This window comes from Panicum virgatum, chromosome 7N (genome assembly GCF_016808335.1).
Source record: "Panicum virgatum strain AP13 chromosome 7N, P.virgatum_v5, whole genome shotgun sequence".
In the NCBI taxonomy this organism is placed as follows: domain Eukaryota; kingdom Viridiplantae; phylum Streptophyta; class Magnoliopsida; order Poales; family Poaceae; genus Panicum; species Panicum virgatum.
This window is the reverse complement of record NC_053151.1, coordinates 46,256,513-46,280,534: the sequence shown is the minus strand read 5'-3', so window position 1 is coordinate 46,280,534 and position 24,022 is coordinate 46,256,513. Positions and strand designations below refer to the sequence as shown.

General features: G+C 46.2%; 3 protein-coding genes and 1 long non-coding RNA gene across 8 annotated transcripts; 1 reads left to right on the top strand and 3 right to left on the bottom strand.

Annotated features, from left to right (window-relative positions):
- Positions 1 to 2,357: 2,357 nt before the first annotated feature.
- On the top strand, positions 2,358 to 3,947 carry LOC120683801. Its single transcript, XR_005678945.1, has 2 exons — positions 2,358 to 2,800; positions 3,503 to 3,947. It is a non-coding gene; the product is annotated as an uncharacterized LOC120683801 (long non-coding RNA).
- An 8,178-nt stretch (positions 3,948 to 12,125) lies between these two features.
- LOC120683482 (aminomethyltransferase, mitochondrial-like) lies at positions 12,126 to 15,586 on the bottom strand. Its single transcript, XM_039965560.1, has 3 exons — positions 14,761 to 15,586; positions 13,324 to 13,442; positions 12,126 to 12,897 (listed from the first exon to the last, which is right to left on the bottom strand). Exons 1-3 carry the CDS (start codon positions 15,328 to 15,330, stop codon positions 12,351 to 12,353), a joined length of 1,236 nt encoding a protein of 411 aa, XP_039821494.1. The 5' UTR covers positions 15,331 to 15,586; the 3' UTR covers positions 12,126 to 12,350.
- A 322-nt stretch (positions 15,587 to 15,908) lies between these two features.
- Positions 15,909 to 18,687, bottom strand: LOC120683483 (signal recognition particle 14 kDa protein-like). The gene is made up of 4 exons (XM_039965561.1): positions 18,531 to 18,687; positions 18,135 to 18,228; positions 17,929 to 18,038; positions 15,909 to 16,501 (listed from the first exon to the last, which is right to left on the bottom strand). The coding sequence occupies exons 1-4, from the start codon at positions 18,531 to 18,533 to the stop codon at positions 16,313 to 16,315; spliced, it is 396 nt and encodes a 131-aa protein (XP_039821495.1). The 5' UTR covers positions 18,534 to 18,687; the 3' UTR covers positions 15,909 to 16,312.
- Positions 18,688 to 20,330: 1,643 nt separating this feature from the next.
- On the bottom strand, positions 20,331 to 23,926 carry LOC120682637 (peroxisomal (S)-2-hydroxy-acid oxidase GLO3-like). Of its 5 annotated transcripts, none has more exons than XM_039964613.1 (12): positions 23,579 to 23,926; positions 22,843 to 22,986; positions 22,268 to 22,392; positions 22,139 to 22,185; positions 21,987 to 22,064; positions 21,767 to 21,891; positions 21,563 to 21,629; positions 21,402 to 21,461; positions 21,229 to 21,298; positions 21,046 to 21,146; positions 20,854 to 20,958; positions 20,331 to 20,762 (listed from the first exon to the last, which is right to left on the bottom strand). In XM_039964613.1, exons 2-12 carry the CDS (start codon positions 22,980 to 22,982, stop codon positions 20,580 to 20,582), a joined length of 1,101 nt encoding a protein of 366 aa, XP_039820547.1. In that variant the 5' UTR covers positions 22,983 to 22,986; positions 23,579 to 23,926; the 3' UTR covers positions 20,331 to 20,579. The 5 variants fall into 5 exon arrangements, with proteins under 5 accessions (XP_039820547.1, XP_039820548.1, XP_039820544.1 ...); XM_039964614.1 differs by lacking the exon at positions 23,579 to 23,926 and adding an exon at positions 23,227 to 23,553 and having other exon boundaries at positions 21,987 to 22,038; positions 22,119 to 22,185; XM_039964610.1 differs by lacking the exon at positions 23,579 to 23,926 and adding an exon at positions 23,227 to 23,550.
- Positions 23,927 to 24,022: the final 96 nt, after the last annotated feature.

Below are 24,022 nucleotides of genomic sequence, written 5' to 3'. Positions count from 1 at the left end.
TGCGACGCTGCGTCCAACACACGTCCTCCTGCGTACACTGTAGAAATAAAACTGCGCGTTCCCAAAAAAAAAATGCGCGCAGTGGGGGAAAAAAGCTGGCCTTTGCAGAAGATGTATGTAGGTAGGTTAGTGCATGCACGCAACATACTCTAGCTCCATGCACAATGTTTTGCCTGCCGACGAGATTACGTGACCGGCCTGGCCCATCTCCGATCCTGTAGCTAGCTAGGAGACGCGACGGGATGGAAGTACACATGCATGCCGCTCCGGGCAAACTACTCCAGCTAGCTCGGCAGGCAAAGCAAACTAGTACGTGGCACCCCACCCGCCCCGAACGATTCGACTTCGTATACATGTGGTACATGCATATCCTCCGATCCGTCGTCGCAGCACGCACGCCCTAGCTGCCCGTGACCATGTTGCGTGACGCTACTCGTAATGCCAACCAACAAAAGCCAGCACGCATGCGTGGGTTACTTTGTGTTTTTTCAAGGGTCGCTTGATTACTTTGCATAATAATATGCTTGACCGGAGGATGATTACGTATTACTCTCTCCGTTTCAAATCATTAGTTATTTTAGTTTTTCTAGATCTATAGATTTTGTTACATATCTACTATATATTATGTCTAGGTTCATATATAGAAAGTCTTATGAATCTAGAGAAAAACCAAAATAATTAATAATTTGGAACGAAGAGAGATTAACTAATAAACCATTCAGCAACTGCATGCCATCCCTTCGTCTGAGCTCAACAAATTAAAGGTACTCGATCTGTACGTGTAGTCTTGTACGATTTGTGCAGTCCGGATCGGAGTGCCGGCCTGCCGGTGCCGCCGGGCAGTCAGCACTGCACACACTACACGTACGTACGTGCACGTCCTCCTCTCACCAGATATATAATACGTGCTACGGACGAAAACGGAAGAAGAACCAAAGCGCGTTCACAGCCCAGCAGAGGGGAAATGTTGTTAAGTTTGATCTGCACTTCATCCCCACCGTACGGCGCTCATATAGCCGGCCACCACCGTCGCCAGCGACGACGTCTCGGGCGGTTCCTTGGAAGCATGTCCTACCGCGACGCGACGGCCGGCCGGGGCCACCTATCGATCGATCAGAGCTAGCACGTAGTGTCATCACACGGCACTCGATCGTTTTCGTCAAAGGCATTGCATTTGCATACGCCGCTTGTCCCTCTCTCGCTGGCGCAACCAGCTAGAGGAGAGAGAGAGCGCGCGCGCTAATGCGAAAACATCCCATGCCAATATGCATGCCATGCCTGCAGGGGTTGTATGTAGGGGATGGATGGATAGATTAAGGATGGAAACGGATCAGATTCGGATATCATTTTTTACTACATTTTAAATCGAATACGGATACGAATTCGGATATTCTCGGATACAAATGCAAAACGGATGCCCCGAATTTGAATTCGAATTCAGATTTTGACTTGATATATGAGCTCACGTTTAGCTATTTTCTTTATTAGTAGTTTTAGGTTATAAAATTGTTATACATGTACAAACTAAAGTATAATAATATAATAAGGATATCTAGTTAAAAATAATTTATTTATCATTAATAAGTAAATACATAAAATAAAATTAGAACTAAAAATATATTGCAATAAACATATACATAATTTTATTATATATAAAAATAAAAATATAGAAGTAATATTGAGATTAATAAGAATATTTAAAAATAAATTTAATCTTTTATATTATATTTTTATTATAAAAATAATAATATGGGTGGTAAGAAATAAATATAATTTCTTAAATAGTTTTTGAATGAAAACGGATACGAATAGTATCGGATATTGTCGAATACGAATCTGGAATCGGATAGAGAAAATCAATGAAAATCAGATTCGGATGTACCACTTTACTGCCACATTAAATTCGAATACAGATACGGATATCCATAGTGATATTTAAACGGATACGGATGGATAATTCGGATATCTGCTATCTGCTACCCGGCACCAGTTACTGCAGCGCATTCACCGCACCAGCCTCCCCCGGCCCACACACAGTGCGCTAGTCCCCCGCTGCCGCCTATCGATCGGAATCCTTCTTCAATGCCGCCGGGCTCCATCTCCGTCTCCCTCTCGCTCCAGGCATCTCGTTGTCGTTGGCACGCTAGCGAGATCGATCGATCGATCGACCGTGACTCGACTCGCCCACGTACTACTCGCCGTCGTCTCGGCCCGTCTACAATTCAATGTGGCACTTGAATTCCCCAACCTCCCCTTTGTTGGGTTAGTTGTTGGCGCATTCACTCGCCTCGCCTCGTCGCCTCGTCGTCGCTCGCTGCTACACTACACTAATCAGCAGACTACACGGACCTAGCTAAGCTAGCTCCTCCTCTATGTAAGGCACTGTGCGAGCTTCAATTCGGCGCTGCCGGCCATCCTATATGTACCCCATGGATGGACGCCGGCCATCGTTCGCTCTCTCCTCGCTCGCTCGCTCTGTACAGTTCAATGATCGATCCGGCCGGTCTGCATCCATCTCGATCGCCTAGATAGCTCGCTACGATCCAACAAGTTCAGAGAAAGAAAGGCCTATTAAAGGAGCCCCTGCCTTCCTCCCGTCCTGCCCTCCCCCTCCTTTCGTCTCCTCTCCCATGAAACCAAAGGGGTGGGTGCCTTCCTTCCTTCTCCACTGTTGTTCCTCTCGCTTATTATCATCAGCGAGCTGTCCTCGACCTCGAGCGTGCTAGCAGTTTCATTCCCAGTGTCGTCGTTCTTCCTCCTTAATTTGCTTTGGTTGCCGTTGCTCTCTGACGACGACGTGGTAAGAATTCTTCTTCGTCGCTTCTTCTCTGGAAAAAAGAACGGGATATTGGCGCGGTTCAATCAGAAAGCTTGTGCTCCAAAGGCCAGGGGCTCCACTCTTTGATTGAGCCGTGCCAATATCACGTCGTCGCGTCGCCTATGTCATCATCACAGGATATCTGTCATTGTGTTCTTATTCTTACTATTCAGTTTTTTTTGTTTGTTTGTGTTCGTGCTACTCTTGATCTCATGCTTGCATGCAAAGTGCATCATCATCTCATATGCAGGTTTTCTTTTCTGGAATAATTTTAATTGCAACGGATGCATGTCTTTGTTTTTTCTTCTGAAACAGGTAATGATTATTTCTGCAAAACTGCACCGTAGTAGTAGTACTATGATTCCTTCAGCATGTTCTCTCTCTCCTGTATAATTCAGGTTTACAGTACATAATTTTTGTTTTGAACGTTAAAGTACATAATTTGTGTTGCCATTGTAAGGGTGGGACTCAAAACAGTACTCCCGTGTCCTGACTATATGGATTCGATCCGTTATAATTAGGTCAGGCACACATACGACTTTTCCTGAGTTTTGCAACGTAATTTGTCGTTACCTTTCTGTTAAACGCGCGTGGCAAGAACTTTGCCTATCTGGTCTTCATAGAGAAGAGTATTTGCGTCGTTATCTTTTTCCCTTCGTTTCAAATAAAGCTACAAATTTGCAGAAAACTACTTCATCAGTACAACTAGAGTTCGATCGAGTTTTGCGGCTCACCCACTGTAGCAGATGATTTTGAGGACCAGCATAGAGGCAGTTCTCTACTTCTCTTGACGAACCAAATGAGGAGCGAAAGATAGTAGAGGCAAAAAGAAGAATGCATCTTGCCATCGTTTATGCCAGCTTCAGCGCTGGCATTTCCTGCAAACTCGAAAGCTGATCATGAACATGCCCAAGGAAGACCGACCGATCTACTACTACTACTACTACATTGCAACTGTGGTTCTGGCTTCAGTGCTTGTATAGCCTGTGATAAAGAGCTTACCTTGAAAGGGTGCTTGCAGTCTGCATGCAGAAAGAGCATCTCGAAAAGACAGTTGGAGCAAGCTTTCACATGTTTCTGCATTCTGCTTTCCCTTGTCTTCATTTTCCACACAGAAAAAAAAAACATTGTGAATCTTCTTGTTTTTCTCTGCCCTGCATTGCAGTAAAATTTTCTATGTCAATGTCACAGTGTACTCTCACACTGGGTGACGTGCCTATGCCGTTTTGGGGGACCGAGGAAGATGTGATCGTTAGGCTTTCTCCAACCATTCCCCCCATCCAACTCCCCCCAAACGTACTATTTACTATATTTTACTACCTCCCTCCAAAAGATTCCTCCCCCTATAACTCCTTCTCTCCAACCATTCCCCCCATATCTATTCCCCCTATATACTATCACTCAATAACTAACTATTTATTTAACGTTTTTGAATTTAAAAAAAACATACAGTATTTATACTGTCATAATACACATTATTATCGTGTTACGGGGCTCAAATAAGATTAATATCGCAAAGAAACAGTGTGATTAGAGATATAGGGGGAGTTTCAACTCCCCCCATACATGGGGGAGTTTCAACTCCCCCCAATATACAGGGGGGCCATGGGGGGAGCCGTTGGAGGGCTTCCTCCCCCCAAAGCTCCCCGTACGTGCGGGGAGGGCCCTTTACAGGGCACCGTTGGACATAGCCTTAAGGGAGTGCCGGTCAGTTAAGTACAGGTTCTTCATACTATGCGTGAAGAGGTATGTAGATTCTCATTGCATTGAGACTTGCAAATTCTTATTTGCAGATCGCCGGGAAACGAAATGGATGTGCAATACATGACTCTATTAGTACAGTAGCTAATGAACTTAAAGAATGGAAAACCAGAATTGGCAGTGCATTGTGGTGTATGCACAATGTAGGAGTGCTGCTGTAAAGTTACATTAGTATGTACACTGGAAAATAAGGCATCTGAGTCGTTTTAGTCTTAGCAAATAATGACAACAAGTAGCCAATTAAACAAGTAGCCAGTAGTTGTTAGTAAAGCTGAATAATGACAGCAAGTGACAATTAGCCGCAGCGCATGATCAGCTACTGCACTGCGTCACGGCATCCATCACACGGCACTCGGCAGGCAACTGACAAAAACTATTGGCAATAAAATGCCTGCCGTTCTCTCTGAAGAAACTGAATGCGGCAGCACGACATAAATACCGCCGCAGCGGCAGGGCACGCAAATTTTTACAGCTGGTAAATTACAAGTTTATAGAAGGTGCAGCACTGTGCTGATTCTTCTGCTGCGTGAGCTTTTTTTTTCCCTGGGGCTGAGGCCGATGCCTCGTGCTGTTGACTGTTGAGCATCTGTCAGAAAGTGCAACTACTCCTTGCTGAAGAATGAACGACTGATCCTCCGCAATTGCTTAGATGAAGCCGACAAGCCGTGAAGGTGAGCAAGTGCAAGAGGCCCCATCCGCTATTCTGCTGCAATGCAATTTGGCATCAGGCAAAATGGTTCAGGTTCGACCGTTCGAGTGATTTAGTGATCCAATGCTGCAACTAAACGTGGCACTAGTGCAGGAATTTGTTGGCGTAAACTGCATTTGGAATTCAGGTTTTGTCCCAGAGCTTGGTGTCGTGGAGCTGCAGCAGCTGATGGTGGAGCTGCCCAGCCGACACGAAGCATAAGTTGGCAGGGAGGATCAGGGGCCGGGCGACCCCTCCGAGGGAGATGAGCATGTACCCGTGTCGAGGCAGGAGCTTAACGCCTGTCCCCTCCCTTGCCGGCCGGGAGGCCAACCAGCCGCGCAGCCATGCTCACTAGTGAATTCATGGTTTTTGTGGCATGTATCTGCAGACAAGTCCGGCGATCGCTGACAAATTTGCACGGTATACCCTCTATATATCCGTTCGTCTCGGTTGCATTTGTTTGCGCCGATGCGTTCGTCTTTCTAATAGAGCACCTGAGCTGCCTGCATCCGCAAGTTTCCATTCATATGGAGTCAAACTGCCTGTGTCAGACCTCAACCCGGCGATGTACGCCAGCGTCGAGGACACGAGCTCGCCGGAGGACGAACTCACACGGCAAGAAAACACACGCGATCACTTGGACTCGAGTAATTTGGTGCTGCGAACAACTTAACAGCGTTCTCTGTTTTTCTCTTTGCCTTTTACTGAAACGGAACGGAGTACAAAATGCAGAAGCTCACGGTTGGACAGCCGCACACCGCGCATGGACATGTCCATCCCCACGCCCACGATGTGGCACTCAGTCCGCTCGCTCCAGAGTCGTGCTCGAGCTATTCTCGGCATGCTGTCCTATGCGCACGGCAACCACAAGCTGGTGCTCATGCGCATGCAGACTATAAACTGAAACATGCAAAACAACCAAAGCTATGCGCAAGGATTACTAACAGCCTGAAACGAAACATTAATTGATGGTTCCATGCTTAAATGCACATCACTGAACATTCACATCCTAAACACACGAGAAGATAAGCCTTCATCCTCCCAATCCAACACGAAGGTCATCGGATCTCAACTTATACATCCTTCCCTCTCATGCACATGGAAAATATACCGTAGGTTCACCATACATTTCTTCAGAAATGTACAGGCACTCCCTAATATAGTGTTTGCATACAGTTTTGGGACCAAAAGACAAACAGGTGGAGGTAGAGGAATGCTGCCGGGTATTACAACTCAGGAAAAAGCATTGACGCCTCATCTGAATGTGATGCAAAAACTGTTGTTTTAGTTTCGTCACTAGCAATAAGTTGCTTCCAAGGTAGCATTTTCCTGGGTCGTCACCCTATCTTCCACATCAAAGAAATTGCTACTTATACTTATATCAGGTGTACATTCAAATTTCAAGAGCTCGACAGCAGTCTGTAACTATATTAAGAATGTCCTTTGTGTTATGTACAACCCCCTCGGGACCTTCCATAACATGGATGGTTCTTCACTGTTATATACATATAAACTCAAAAGGGCAAATTAAGGAGAAAAACATGTATCCATACAAAATCATACTAATAAGACATTATGTAACATAAAAGCAATTCCACTTTGTCGTGGTGTGGCAAACCACAGCCGGGTGGCGGAATGCACCCGCCTAAGTCCAGAGGGTGAGTACTCGAGGGTTAGCTAGGACTAGTTCGATCTCGCTCAAGAACACCAAGAACACGATGAACACACCGAGTTTAGAGTGGTTCGGGCCGCCGGAGCGTAATACCCTACGTCCACTGTATGCTGTATTGCTCAAGACTGAAGAGTTTGGAGCTGAGTCCAGCGCGCGTCTGAGTGTGCTCTTGATGGCTTGTTGTGTACAGCGAGCACCTCCCTTTTATATCTCAAGGGGGGCGCATACATGGCCGTTGGGTCCCCGACAGGTGGGCCCAATTGGTGCAGTATAAAATAACGTACTGTTCATACATTATGGCGTCGCAGGCGAAGGATATCTCTCTCCTGGATTTCCTTGCCTGCTCCTGGAATCCCCCGTTCAGCATGTCCAGGCGTTGTCTTGTCGAAACGGCGCCAGGCGTAGCTAGCGGCGTCGCCTGCCACGTAGCTGTACGGGCCGTGTAGCTTGCGGCGTAGGCGGCATGGTGGAAAAGTGTCATGCCGTCGTATCTAATTAATGCAGCAGACGGGCTCTGCGCGGGTGCGGCGCAGGCGGCTGCACTGTGTACCTCGGTAAAATACGGTCTACAGTGAGACCTGACAAAGGCTGCCCCGCGTGCCGCGGTGGCAGAGCACGCCTCAACCACCCGCATTGAATGTGGTGGGTGGGCGAGCCTTCCAGTGGAAGACCCTCGCCCGCGCCCGCACCTGCGGGACACGTGGAGCCTCCGGACCCCTCTCCCCCCGGCGGTATGCTGGTTCTATGCGCATGGAGGTCCGGACAGTCGCAGGGGGGGTCCCGGGCCCCTATGGGGGTCCGGGCCCCCGGCTGTTGGTTCGGAGCTTCCCCTTCTCGGAGACACGTGGCGTCACCGGACCCGTCCCAGAGCTGGGAGTGGGTCCGGGGCCGTTGGCCTGGTGATGTAGGAGCCTGACCCGTGGGGCCTGGCTGCTCTGCCCCTTATGGCGTTAGTCGCGGATGATTATGCGAGTCCTGACTTGCTGCAGTAGAAGTGGGTATCTCTGCTACAGGGCACCGACACACTTGCTAGATATAGCACAATGGAATTACGTTAAAATGAAGATGCACGGCCCGAGTTAAGTAACTCTGGGTGGTTGTAAAACTCGAGTTGTTCAGTTAACCTGAGTATCGAAATGTACCACAAACTAGAACAATTCCTATAGCTATAGAGGTCGTACAGTAGAATAAGAAACAAAAATTACCATCATAGCAGCTGATCATATGTCTTATTGTCATACTCTTTGTGGAAAGCATGCAAGGAAAATGAAATCCGTTCCACTATCTTAGAGAAATTACATCACCAATAAAATGAGAATTAATCAACAAAAGTTCAGACAATCTTCCCAAATGCTCGTTGTCACATTCATCCTTCAAATGAAATCAACAATGAGCATTATGGTACAGTACATAAGAAATGGAAACAACACTGTCCAGTAGCTTTAAGATAGATAAAAATTCAAGGACTGGCTTCTCATCTTGAGGCTTTTGTATCATGATACCTCGAATGGCGCTGGATTTTCAATCCATCTTCAGCGGTAACATCAAAGGGCAAGTTACTTTTGTCTACAGAGTTACCTTCACCAGCAATGTTCTTTCCAAAACAAGGTTCATTCTTCTGGATTCCTGCACCTACTTCACTTGGATTATTTTCACAGATATCTTACATCTTCTTTTTTAGATGTCCAAACAGAAGTAAGAACTGGAGAAACACTATTATCAACTAGGTAGCGATCATCCAAAAAAGTTTCGCGCCAGTCAAAAAAAAGGAACGGGGGCATTGATGCTAGCAATTTTTGGGCCCCTCAACTCACATAATGATTTATTGAATAAATCCCATCAATAAGTGCCAAGCTAATTTCAATGTCATATGAGATGCAATGAAGTTGCAGAATTTTCACAGCTTTGTCATGCCATATTTTGAAGAAAATACTCTGAGTGAGGAATCTAGATGCATAAAAAATATTGGTAGTTTATCATCAAACACATAATTAGATATTACATCATTGGTGCCCCTAATCAGATCATTCTAAATTGTGTTGATTATTGTTCTCCCATAGTATGGACGAGCACTTTTAACTTACAGTTTGCAATTGACCAAGACATTAGGAAGACCCCATTCTCCATTCAAACTTTTACCATTATAGAAAGCATAAGACATCATACTGAATAAATTTGCTAATACAATCCGCCCAGTTAGGATGCTCTCAGATATTATTAGAAAATGTCAATGAGTTTTATATGGATGGTTACCCTCTAGAGAAAAAAAATTCCAATGTCATCCAACTATATGGATGGTGTTAAGATGGGACTGTAAAAAAAAATTCTAGTAAGAATTTATCATCATTATGTGTTAAGATAGGACCGTAAAGTGATCTAAACACCATCAGCTAAATGACAAAATGGTCCTATAAAGTGATCTAGACAATAATTACCATTATGTGTGGTCCACACATGTTTTATCTCTTTCCTGGAGTATACGGTCAGTATGGTTTTTGCATTGTTGCCTAAATCACAAGGGAGAGGTCTCTATTTATCTCTACCACTACCGCCTTTTATCTACCATGCTCATGATTGAATGTCATAGCAAGCTAAGGGAGGGAGCTAAGGAGGGGTCTCTATTTATAGGCCAAGAGGAACCATGGTATTAAAACAACTGTTCCCTTTCTAAAGAATTTCTAAATATTCTAACACATTTTAATTTTAGTTATTAATAATTCTAGAGTGCTGCATTGAAAATATCTCCTTCTTGCATGGTGGAGAATATTCTAGAAGGTTGTTTTACTCTTTTCAACATTCTCTATTGAAGCTAGCAAGTGAAAGGTATGAGCAATTCGTTTTCCTACCTTGCGACAATCAATAAATGTACGTACTGCACACAACTATGATGCTAAGGTTTTGCAATAGGTCATAATTCTGAATTTCTAAAAAAATAATCAGTTGTTTCCTGAGTCACTATCGGAATTAACATGATGCTATGATCTTAGGTAGAATCATGCTACATTACGCGTTCGCGTTTTATAGGAGATAATATGGGTAACTAGCTTAATTTTGATGCTAATTCGTATTGTGTACGCTATACCTTGTAACTACGAACTGGGGGGGGGGGATCTGAAATTTTGCACCGTGCCCTTGGATGGGAATCTACAATCTTTCTTTCTCCACGAATTTTCTTGGAATTCTTTGCATCCATGGCCCGGTATAGTGTCATATCTAGTTTGTGTTCCAGAAACGAACATTTCACCCCATCACAACCTTAAAAAGTTTGCTACTGCAACATGTGCAACTGCAACACTTGATTTGTGTGAGTACTCAGAAAACACCACAATTACTGTTCTGCACATATGCGCAACACGTATAGTGGATGTTGGAAAGATCATTTAGAACCATGCCAATAAATTGTGAAAAACACATATAGATAAAGTGGATGTAAAATGTTGTACTGAAGAACTTTGAAAAAAGCTGACATAAGATGGCTTTGATCAACTGTATAAAGTTTGTTGAGCACAAACTGAGATGCTCCTTTCCTCATCAGAGAATGCAGATGGAATATACACTGCCTATTCTGAATAACCAGAGATCTGAAAACGCTCAGCATGCGGAGTGTCAAGTTCTCTCGCGGCACGGACGGAAGTATCTCAAAATTTGAACATGTCTGCTTTCTGGGCTTAGCTCGCGGTGGCCGGAGGAAGACACCGTGGTTGAGGGCTTGAGGCAATGTTCTTCAGTTTTGGGGTTTCATCAGTTTAGGTCGCAGAAGGCAAACACCGGGCAGAACCTTTCTCTCTCGGTTCTCCTAAAGAGCAGAGACTATGTTTGACGAATACAAGGTCTGGCGCCGCCGCCGCCCAGCGGACGGCGTGCGCACCAAGGCTATCAGGCCTGCAGGCATCTTCCTTCTTCCTCAGATGATGCATAGAAAAAACATTTCAGTGCGAGATGGACTCTCGGTTGTTTCGAGCAAAAAGCTTCTTCTCCGACGCCTCTCCGGCTCTAAACACCGCACGGCGGCGCAGGTGCATCCATCAGGAGTATCCGACCGATCACCCATGGACGCAGAAACGACCTGAGAATCAGTGTTCAGGAAAGTCCAAGAGAAGAATAAATAAAATGCATCCGATTTGACATACAAGAAGACCCCGACGAGATTTCTTATGGACAGATCGAAAGAACTCCGGCTTGACGCTCGTGCAAGCAAGGCTTGGGGACTCGCCGGAGTTCGGCGAGGAAGTGCCGCGGGATCGAGCCTCGACGAGGGGCCGCGGGGAAGACTGAAGAGGCCCGTTCCTTCGCAAGCTTGACTGAATCGATGTATCCTAGCCGTCGGCAGAGGATCGGACGGCCCACGGCTGCCCAGGGGGTGGACGGTAAATGAAATACCATCCACCCCGGAGGCCTGAACGGTAATTGGGATACCGTCCAACCCTTGGTCGCCGTGGCCGGCGGCAAGGCCACACCCCGGCGAGCCGAGAGCCGGCAAGCGAGGCCAGGAGGAGGACACTGCTCCGGAATCGGCGCTAGGAGCACCGGCGAGCCACCCGCCGCAGCCTGCGTTGGCACGGAGCAAGGCAGCCTCTGGTTGCCGCGTCGCGCGCGCGCCGTGCTGCTCGCCCGCTCCACAGTGCGAATCGCAACGGCGGCGTTCGTTTGTGGCATCGTGCCTCTCTAGTTCCCAACCGATGCTCTGATAGTTCCCTGTTATTTCCTTTTGCATACCGATCAGTAAGAATTAAGAATTCAGTGTTTGGTGGCAGCCTGCTGGTGGCGCCATCAGAACTGCCGATTACTTGGCCGTTGGAGCCTTGCAGGCATTCATCCCTTGTCACCGAGCTTGGAATGAATTTGATGAGATTTTTAGTGACTTAGTACTGGGCAAAGGCTGCGTGTGCTTTGCAGAAGTTGCTGGTACGCTGTTCATCCAAATTGCAACAACACAGCAAGCAGGCGTAGGCTTGAGCAAAGCTCAGCTCAGCGCCTGCAAGAACAGGTTCTATGATCCATATTCTTTTTCTCGGAATCTTTGCGCGACCAAGCCACATTCAAATGGGGCATGAAGCGAGGTTCTATGATTCTACTGAAAGTACACACATGCGTCAAACATCTGTTGTTTTCTTTACAACATTGGCATCTCGAGCTGTGAATGTTTCAAGATAAGCATTAACAACACTATAACAGCACAACCCTTTTTCAGCGTTCAGCAGCCCACAGATTTGATCACGAATTCCACACATGAACATATTTGCTTTTGAAAATATGAAGCATTATTAGCAGGCAGAAGTAAAATGTCAAGCTGTAAGAGGGAGTCTTACAGAAGTTACAGCTGCAACACTGCAGAAGCCTGTGTCAGGGACAGACTGCGGCAAGAGAATTGCAAGAGAGAAGCCTGAAAGAACATCTGTTTGTACAATCTATGAGGGCTTGTAGTACTTGGTTGGCACGAAGGGCATCTTTGTCACAACAGCGTCATAGGACTTACCACGAACAACAACCTTGAATTCTGTCCCAGCCTTATGCAAACCTGACTTAACGTAACCCATGGCGATGTTCTTCTTTAGGCAGGGGCTGAATCCTCCGCTGGTCACCTCACCGATTTTCTCCCCAGAGCTGCTCACAAGCTCACTGTGACCCCGTGCAGGCGGCCCTTGTGTGAACATGCCAACACGCCTGATCTTTGGGCCTTCCTGAAGCTGCTTGAGGATCACATCTGCACCAAGGAAACCACCTTCTGCTCTCCTCCTTTTGCCGATTGCCCATGAGAGGCCGGCTTCGACTGGCGTGATGTGTTGCTCCATGTCGTTGCCGTACAGGCAGAGACCAGCCTCCAGGCGGAGACTGTCACGGGCACCCAATCCAGTCAGCCGGACCTTGTCCTCGGATTTCTCCAAGATAGCCTTTGCAAGATCGACTGCATTCTCTGATGGAACAGAGATTTCAAAGCCATCCTCACCAGTGTAACTGAAATAAGATATACTTAGAATATTGAAACAATTCTGAATTGTGAAACAATATAGGAAATTTACGTCCACCCCTCATTGACAAAAGAAAACATAAACCCATCATAGTTAATATGTATGTTGGGAAGGTCAAATAGAACCATGTCAATAAATTTGTGGAAAAGAATTTTGAGAAAAGATCATCTAAGATAGCTTTGATGACTGTATACAGTTGGTTGAACAATAATCACCAAAGTATATCACTTTGGCATGATGGAACAGGAAATGATACAATTTCTTTATGTACAAGTATGATGGATGAGCAGTGACTAATCAAAGTAAGTTAGTACTTAAGGACTTCACCTAGCTTTTAAGGAAGCACCAGAATCATATGAGGTGGAGGTGTGGGTGTTATTCAAATAATGGAAGTAAAAGATCAAAGATATACCCTGTTCTTGTAAGAAAGCATGCATATCCATTGATGTCAATCATCTTGAAGTCACTGAAGTACATTTTGCTCAAATATTCTTTTGTCAGCAACTGGAGGGTAGGTGCAGCAAGAGGACCCTATGTATGTCAAGGAATAAGTTATACAATATGCTGCCTTTCTATGAATTTGGGAGCTGGTACACATAAGCACTAGGATAAATGAACATTCTATTTGCCACAAAAGTGAAAGTTGATCACTTCTGTGAAGTAATATTAAAAATGCTTAGGGAGGGTACATATTTGGGAGACTGCTTCCCAAGGAATTAGACATGAAAACCATAATTACAGATCATGTAGATTGATTCTATGTATGGTTACAGAGCAGCCAAAACATTTATCCTCCTACTTAGTAAAGAAATTGTGAACCATGGATGGAGTTTAAAAAAAAGGTTCATCAGGAACCACGTTCCATGTGTTGCGTTAACAAATTCATATGAACTTGGAGTTGACTGTTTTGACAATCCACTCTAGGTATTTCTTAACCACAAGACCATGGAGGCAGCTTACTTCCACCAACCAAGAAAATGACATGCAAACCTGCTATCTCAGGTAAAACAATTGATTGAAGCCCAGAAAACACTCTAAGGTTATCACGTTTGACTTGCAACTAGCAAGCAAGCAACATCGCTTGATACCCTAAATCAATTAGTGGATCCAACTAAATTGCATGGATGTCTCTCTTACGATTCATCAATCTGAAATCATAGTTAACAGTCAGAAAGAAGCCCACCAGACATGTGCATATGAATCATAAAAAATATTGTTTTACCATCAACATAACATCAAGATCAAAATTCGGATCTGCATACTGAACTAGTGTCATGCCATCACATCAATAAGCTTGGTTACCAACCAAACACCTACCAACTTGGTCAAACTTACCTAATATTAGGTGTGGCAAAGTGTGGCTAGGAACCAAACACCCCCTAAACACACTGTGATACTGGCAGAAAATTCAAACACCAGTACACCACAAACTAATACAGAGATCTCAGATAAACTGCAAACACTTTTCACCAATCACCAATCATAGTCTACACTCCATAGCATCACTGGGTACATATTGAAATAAAAATCCAACCAAAGAAATTTAGCACAAAAATCAGCTTTTTGGCAAAACAATCTGCTTTCAGCCATACACATCCTAAAGCCCCCACTGATCTAATGGTTATAACTGCACTGTATCAATCAAGCCTCTGCGTCCATCTAGTGATCCTGTACATCTGAACTCAAATACATTTTCAACAACAAAAAACATTTTCACAATAGTTTCTCTGTCCTGTCGTTATTGCATCGTCAGCACATTAAAAAAAACTATTGGGAATATTCACGTATGGCAGTCATCAATTAAAGCGATCCATGAACACCAGCAGGAGGGCAAGAGAACGGCACTGACCTGCAATGCGAGCAGCGAGCGCTCATCGTGGATGTGCCACTTGACATCTCCGCCCTTCTTGTTGAAGGCCTCCATGTGCGCCTCGATGTGGGCGAGGTCCTTGTCCCTGCAGCCAGCGTTGACGACGAGGTATATGTGCTGGTCGGTGACCTTGGTGACGATGGAGTCGTCGATAGCGCCGCCTTTCTCGTTGGTGAAGACGGTGAGCGTGCCGGTGCCGTCCTTGAGGCCCGCGACGTCGGCGATGACGAGGGACTCGAGGAAGGGGATGGCCCCGCGGCCCTTGAGGCTGAGGCCGCACATGTGGGCGACGTCGAAGAGGCCGCCGTTGGTGCGGCAGTTGACGGTGGACTCCATGATGGAGTCCTTGTACTGGATGGGCATGCTCCACCCCGCGAAGGGCACCATCTTGCCGCCGTTGGCGACGTGGAAGTCGTAGAGCGCCGTCTTCTTGAGCTCGGCCTCCGCCGCCTCCGCGGCGCTCGCTAGGTGGCGGACGCGAGCGGGCGCCGCACCGGAGGAGCCGGCGGCGCGGCGGGCGAGCTTGGCGCAGGCGAGGAGGCCTCTCATCGTCGCCGCGGGGCGATGGGATTGATTGGTGGGTTCTTTTGGAGATTGGTGAGAGGGGAGGCGGAAAAAGGAAGAGATTTAGAGGGGGTGGGTGGAGCGGTGGGATCGGGTGCGGGTGGTGGTGCGCGCGCTCGGAGCGGCGGCGGCGGCGGCGGCGCTTGGTTGGTGATGACGGATCAGTGAGTGATCAGTGCTCGCGTGTCTCGTGTTGTTATGGGTATTTTTTAGCAGGTGTCTAGTCTGGTGGTAGATGCTGATGGTGACGGCTCCTCGACTCAACCAACCGTGCAGTGCTTGTTGCTTCCTGCTCAACAACGATTCCATGAACTACCAGGAAGAATCAAAGATAAACTACCAAGGATGTCAGTGTCCAGCAAGGCGCCATGTCGTTTCAGCATTGTAGCAGGGGTAGGTCATATGCCCCCCAACATAAAATGGAAATAAATTCTGATGAGCACTAGCATATGGGAATTTCAAGCACGGGATAACATTGATAGTTAAGGGTAATCGATAAAACAATTTGATGAACATAGCCACCATGATCAGAGTACCAGCCATTCTGCGGTCTCCGGCAATCCTAATTGCAACCACCCATTTGTATTCCAGAACTAATTCAACAAATATCTACCAACTAACCATTGCTAATGGGACCAGAATCCTGGCAACATCAGTGAACAATTCCAAATAGAACCAGAACTCTGTCAATATCAATGAACCATCGCAAATAGCACCAAAATTCAATGATCAGATCTAGAAACTCAAAGAGCACGTCTTTCCTTTGATGCCAATCAGAAAAAACACTATGGCGGCTCAGATTCACCTCAAAATGCATCTTCAAAAATGCTAGTATCGACGGCAAGGTGTATTCACAGGCTTCACCTCCCAGGCATGAACACGAATAAAAATGGATGAGGAAATCTTGACGACACTCAGATTAGTCTGGCTGTAGACAACAGACGGCACAGTGAGTCCTGCAGGCGCCTTACGACTTGGACCCTGAGGATTTCTTTGAGGATGATTTCTTCTGCTTCTTGGGCACGGTCTCGGGGGCCTTCTCAGCATCTGCCGCCTTCTTCCTGTCTTTCCTCTCCCTTTTCTTCAGAGCATGCATATGGGCTTTAAGCACTGTTGCATATGAAGCTTGGAACTTTGCGTACTCCTTTAGAGAGACCTGGAGGTCATCCAAAGTTGAATTACAGCAAGTTTCATGAACAGGTTCCACAAGCTATGCAAATTACACAATGATAAATATACAGTTTCAGCAAGTTGGAATAGTGCTTATGGAACAGGAAGGATACAGGAATTTCACGAGTCAACTAAGCATTACAAAAACAACAAAAGTAATTCCAAATGAGTGTTTTCAGAAGACATTGAATAAAAAAACTACCACTGTCAACATCCCAGTAAATTAACATTTGTAGTCTTATCAGGCTCTATTTTTCAAAAAAAAAAACTCTTATCAAGCTCCATAGAGAAGCATTTGGTCGAAGATGTTCTAATAGACTCTGCACAAATTTGATCCAAGGACAAGCAAATCACACGAAATAGAAGAAAACTAACACATACTTAATCTGCATTACCGGAATATAATTTGCACTTGCACGGTCATGGTTCTGTAATATAAAAAAGGTAAAGTTACTAGTACTGCTTGCGATGACCTTGTCTCTACTTTTTATGTGAACCTGGACTACGTATATATTATGGATCCAAGAACCAATATTCCTGTCCCTAGATATGGAATCGTTTACATCTCCACATCAATACAAGTTCAAGGAAATTACTTATTGAGAATAACTTGGAATTCTAAGCATGTCATGCCTGCTTGTGTTTTGAGCCACATATTTACATTTATATGCACCTTAATAAAAGTTTTGGCCAAATGCTAAACTGTGGAAATTAATGAGAGCCATCACTGTTTGGTACAATTTAGAATTAAATACAGAAAGAAAATCAATTTCATTCTTTAAACATTTCACACATAGATATCACAAGTTATCGAAATTGACAAACCTAGGAACTACAGCAGATAGTTGCTAAGCAAATTAGGTAACCCTTTACAGGTTTCCTTTATACCAAGTGACTAGCAGATGTTGGGCATATTCACGCTATTGTCATGCATGCACGGTTACATTAAATACAACGATAGAAGTCGAACAATGCATGTGCTATTTCGTCATTACAACTCAGAAATCACAAATACATAAAGTATATTATTATTGGCAAGATGTCCTATGCATTCCAGTACTAAGAAGCTGATTCTGTAATTTCTCTCTACTAAGCTTCAGTTTACTAAGCTTATGGGTTCTTATCAACTTCATAAATCCATACAATCCCTTTGACAGAATAGAGAGAGACATATCCTACCACCATATGTCCATAATTGATGACCCGATGACCATGATGTTTTAGCACATAGGCGAATACGTATGCAAATGTCAATCTTAAACTCATACTCTTAACTACTGCACGGACATAATTAGCAACAAATAAGCTAGCAAATTGCTCACTGGTCACCACTACACAGTGTGCACAAAACCATCAACTCTATCCAAAACATATCCGATAATCCCAGGAGGAGCACAAGGATGGTCTCAGTACCGAGGTGGAGATGCTCTTCTTGCCATCAGAGGCGCGGACAAGGCACCGGTACTCCACCTCCTTCCCCTTCTTCTCCATTTTCTGCAACTGTGCCTTGCCCTTGAGAGACGCTGCCCACATCAAAGAACGCATCAGGTCAGACTTTCAACTCTTCACCCACTCCAATCTACAAACCACCATGCGAGTAAACAGAGAGGGGCACTCACATCGCTTCATGGTGACCCACACGGAGCCTTTCTCCGTGCTCCGCTCGTACATGCTCGTCAGCTCGCTCAGGAACCGATCTGGTTGCAGCAGCACCTGAACAAAGCCATACAGATGCGACGCGTAAGGAGAAGTAATCTGAAGCACTGTCGAGACAACTGCATCTGCGATTGAAATAGCGGAAGAAACCCAACATCCAATGGCGATTCCCCAGAACTATCGCGTCTAGTTCCACTTCTAATCCGAACGCTAGGGCAAAAAAAAAAGGGCAACTAAAAGATCTGGATCCCCAGAAATTCTCGCCGCCAAATCGCGATCCTCAGCGCAAAGGGCACGAAGCACGGCAAAACTGCGAGCGAAACTAGCGGAGGGGACAAAGAATCGGGGCGCGAAATTACCATCTTGAGAGGCCGCCTCGAGCGATCGCCGAGAGAGCAGTTTCCCCTCGAGTGTTCCTCTCTTCTTCGAGTCTTCGTTGCCTTTTGGCCTTTGGGACGAACCGTGGAAGACGAGAAGGTTATAGGGGTGGTTTTTAACTGTATCTTTATAAATTGTTGCAATGACCTATGTGCCATTCAAAGTTTAAAAAATTTCTCTGTACCCTTCATCGAAATTTCTTTTACTTGTGTGCCACTTCCGTCACTTTTACCGTTAAATCCTAACAGTGGTGCTCTCAACGGGTGGTAAAATTACTCTATTGCCCAAAGTCAACCTAGCCAACCTCCACTCTTCTCTAGTTCGTTCTGCGCGCTGTCAGCCCTATCCATCGCCGCCGCCCGCTGTGCCAGCTAGGACGAGCCCCGCCCCTGTGCGCCCCCCCTCAGCCGGCCCTCTCCGTCGCCGCCGCCCACTCCGCTGGCCGACCCTGAAGTTGCCGCTTGCGGGAGCACGGTGCTCCCCGCCGGGAGCAGGAGGCGAGCTCCGCCCACAACAGCGGGGGCGGAAACTGGTCGTGTCGCTCCGTGGAGACGCCCGCGCTGGACGTCGGCGACGGTGCCCCCTCCGACCCCGGTGACGACAGCTCGATCTCCAGGTCGGTCACCCCTGCGCGCAACAACCCCGAGAGACGCGATCCCTCATCGATCGATCAACGGGACATGAACCGAACCAGAGCAACCGAAGGCTATGGGCGTGCGGGAGGCATCGTGCGTGCCAGAGCCGGTACTCCACAGCCTTCGATGCTCCAGACCTCACTCGAGAAAACAAAAATTTCAAGCTCAAACCGCCCCTGCTCTCTACGATTTCCATATCCAGCAAATCCAATCGACGAATCCATTGACAACAGCAGCTCCTAATCCAATCCTACTCTTGCGTGGGGGAGCGCCGTAGCTGTTGCGAGCTCGCCGGCCGCTCCTCCCGTGCCGCCGCAGGGACAGGGGGCCGATGAACCTGTGTGGCAAGCTATCGCAATCCGCCTGCAGCCCGCTGCCCGCAGGCTCTTCCCCTGCGCACGCCCGAAGCCGCCGCTATGGGGTGCTCCCGCAGGTCCGCGCGAGGACTCCGCCAGGCCAGCGCCATAGCCTCCCCGTGACCCCGACAGGGCTACGCCGAGGCCTTCCCATTGGATGCGGCGGACGGCGTGCAGATACAGCCGGACAGAGGATGAAGCGAGGAAAAATTATATAGAGAGAATGACAAAGGGTAAAATCATCTTTTCCCATTCAAGTTAACTGCTGTTACAAATAAAAGTGACGGAAGTGGCACACATGTAAAGGAAACTTCGAATATAGGTACAAATGAACTTTCTAAAATTTGGATGGTACGTAGGTCATTTGAACAATTTATAATGGTACACAGATAAAAATCCCGTTATAGGGGGGTTACAGGAGAGTACGGACGGCTGAGATTTCGGAGCACGGAAGAATCAACGGCTGCGATGCGGGTTAGGCTTCCTGGAGACTTTGTCAACCGCAGCTTGAAACGGAGTTTGCTCCGCCGCCGCCAGCTAGGACGAGCTATCCTTGCAGTAACTTTTTTTGTTGTCTTTTACCGTAGGTAAAATGATCAGTACTTTCAATCTCAAAAAAAAAATGATCAGTACTTTCTGTAAATTCTTGACTTGCACGATATGGTCGACGATTTTGTATACCGCTGAAGGCCGTGATTCACATTGACATGGGTGTGCACGCGTGTAATTTTGAGTTTTTCTGAACTCCTGATTCAGAAATTCAGATAACATTCGGACTGCTGCTGAATGCTTGTACACAAGCTCGACGGCAGGCAAATAAATTTGGGAAACGGATCTGCAATTCACCAGTCACGAGTTAACAACAAGAATGCAATCACCCCTTCATGGTTGCGCGTGTACGCATGAATCTACCAGGAACACAAGAACTGCTGGTGTCTGACGCTACTGAATCTCTGAATCCATTTATGTCATGGCTTTCAGGTTCAGCAGCCCCGCGAGTTTCAGTAACACACAGACAAAACCAACAGCAAGAGCGAGGCTACAGCCGAGAGCGAGCGATCCTGTCACCCTCAGTGCTGACATGGCCGCGAGTGATCTCCTTCAGCGACGTGCAGCCGCTCAGCGCCATGGCGGTCTCCAGCTCGTCCCTCAGCATCTGCAGCACCTTCCTCACACCGGCCTCGCCGTCCACGGCGAGGGCGAACAGGACGGGCCTTCCAATCTGACAGAGGACAAGCATGATGCGTTACACCTCAACATTGTTCCTTCATTCTTCAGTCAGACAGTCAGCGTAATCCAGCAGGGGGGCTTACAAATACTCCTGAGGCTCCCAATGCCAAGGCCTTGAACACGTCAGTGCCACGGCGGATGCCGCCGTCAAGGAACACAGGGACACGCCCTTTGGCTTCTCTGACAACCTGAAATTTTCATCGCCACTGTAAGTTAGCAACAACCAAAGATATCCAAGGCAGCTGTGCAACCGTGCCTGTGATTGGTTAGCATACCTCTTCGAGGCAGCTGATGGTTGAAGGAAGATAGTCTAGCTGGCGTCCCCCGTGGTTAGACATGATAATACCCGCAACACCACATTCAATGGCAAGTTGAGCTGCACATTTGCAAATGTTTGGGATGCTAGCTCAGCTTGAGTGACATAACATTTAAAGAAGTAACTGAAACCAAATACTTACCATCTTCTGCCGTTATGACTCCTTTCACTAAGATAGGCAACCGGGTAATCATCTGTAGCCACTTGATATCCTGCAGTGCATGTCATTGATAGTTCATTTTCACTGAGTTATGCATGAGAGATGCCATTAATCTCTGAGGGTTCGTTGAAGTCATTAAATTTTGCAAAGTCTACCTTCCAAGAAAGAGAGCTGTCAATCTGGCTAGCAACATATGCAGCAAGGCCAGAAACATTCTGAAATGTTACAAAGCAACTTCTGTAAAAATAAAATGAAATGAACGTAATCATCTGAATTTCAACCCTATGCAATTGGAGCAGCTCAGATTTCAAAAAACCTTGTCCATGTTGCTGAGATCCAGTCCTTCAAAGCACTTCAATCCCACATTTTCAGGCAAGGAGAATCTAGTGACAGAAAGAAGAATACATAATTCATATAATGAGCTCCAGATTGTATTTTCGGTAAAGCATGTATAGTTCAGATACAGAACTCCTTCTGAAACTACAAAACATCAGATTGTATACAGTTTCAAGATGAAGACCTGTTCCTGACATCAGCTTCCCTGTGACCTAGCCGTGGGGCATCAACAGTGACAGCAATTGCCTTATAGCCAGCGTTTTCAGCCCTTCTGACAAGCTGTTGCACAAAGTTCCTGTCCTTGAATACCTAAATATGGCAATGGTGGTAAAGAGGGGAAGATCAAATATAAGGGAAAATAAGGTAAGAATGTAGGTATGTAACATTAGGTATGATGATCATACTGAAAGTTGAAAGAAACGGAGTCCTGGTCCGCTCGAGCTAACTTCTTCAATACTACAAGATGACCATGAAGACAAAGTCTGAAAATGTAACCAGTAAAAAAATTAACATGTGAATCATCATTTAACTAATACAAGGGTGCAATCTTCCAAACCATGATGGTTCCTGCAGCAGCTGCAGCTCGGGCAGAAGCAACCTCTCCTGCATTTCAGATGAACCTCCATAAATAAGCTTGAATTACACCCGAAGACAAGTTAACTGAACTATAGTAGCCAGATAGAACCTTCTGGATGGGCCAGTTTGTGCAAAGCAGTGGGAGCCACCATAATAGGCATGGAAATGTTGTAGCCTAAAACGTTCGCGAACATGTTGATATGGGACACATCAATCAGTACCCTTGGTAGAAACCTAATATCATCATTCATTACAAAGGACATGATCAGACTCATAGTATTTCATTTTCTTCTTGTTTCCAGATTTAGATCGAACACATAAGAACACTCCTTGGAAAATTTTATTGGACTGTAATAATAAAGTAAGCTAGTATAAGTGCCAGTTCACCATTCCTATTCTTTATCCTGAAAGGATGACTGCTCCTATATTTTCTGCTAAAGAAATTAACACAGAAGAAATTCCCAGATAACATGCTTCTATTCCCTAGAGACAAACATGCTAGGTTGTGGTTCTTCAATCTTACACCACAAAATTTGCCAGTTTCTTCACTTTTAAAGATGCAGTTGGTAATACAGTTGGTTCTCCAAAAACCTAAAATAAAAGATGAAATACATCTAGCAATTTAGCTGATCCTGCACTGCATACAAACACAGCTAGAACCTACAAATCTGTAAGATAACTTACAAAATTCTGGAGAATGCCTCCCTATTCTCCTTGAGTGTCCGCTGGTCTTCTGCACCTAACGCATAGAAGTCATAAACCATCTTTGACAGCTTCTGCTTTGCGAGCTCCTCATAGTCAGAGACATTCGTGATCAGCGCCATCCCCCTGCTTAAAATTCTTCTCTTAGCTCCAGTCCATCCATCAATGTTTTTTCGGGTTATGATAAGATATATTGAGGATCGGTAATCGACACATGCTTAAAAAAAAGGATATTCCACTGTGATTAGATTAAACATGTTAGATGTGAGAAGCTCATAACAATAACCACGGGGAAGGGAAACCGAAATCAAAACAGCCTAAAAGCTCAACAGGGTAAAACGGAAATCAAATATGTGAGAAGCTCACATGCATCGTTTCAGTTAAATCAAACACATCCATCAAACTAAAAGGGGGAGAAAAGGCACTAACAATATAGCACTCTTGCAGGATGGATCGACAAGAGGACTGCCTAATCAGCAGAGTGCAGGCTCAAGGTTTGTGCCTGCGTGTGGAAATGGATTATGCCGTGGCTGTGGCTGGTGATGGCTGATGGTCTGTTACTGCCACTAGACTGGAAACTAAAGGTTTCAACGCTGATGACAATGACAGAGAAGGATGCCTCCTAAAATATCTCGATTTCTGCAATCATGGATTCCGATTCGAGTACGAGACTGCAGCTATTCTGCTCAAATTAAACTCGCGGAGAAACTGTTCGTACCTTCGTTAGAAGACCGAAGTCGAAGCCCCTGTAGCAGTAGGTCGACTACCGCTAAGGCAGCAGTTGTCACTTGTCAATCTGCCAGTCACAAGCTCACCATCCCTTCCCGTACCAATAGACAATAGGATGACGGAGCTGTGATAGTGATAGATTGATAGCTCAGCATGGAACGGGCAGTGGGTTAGCTTCCCCGTTGCGAGGAAATGCGAGGCCGCCATTGCTTCAGTAAATTTGGGGAGGCGCGCTGCTAGGCGGCGGCCGGCGGAGGGGATTGGGGGCCGTAGCATGGGCGTGCGGCACGGGTTCGAGCGGAACCGTCGGGCCGAGCGGATCCGGCTCGCTGGGCGCGCGCCGAGGCCGGTATTTGGCCGCCGACGGTCGTAGCGGAGGCGGCGCGGCTAGACCGCTAGGGAAGGGGACGCGGGGTATCTGAGGCGCTGCCAG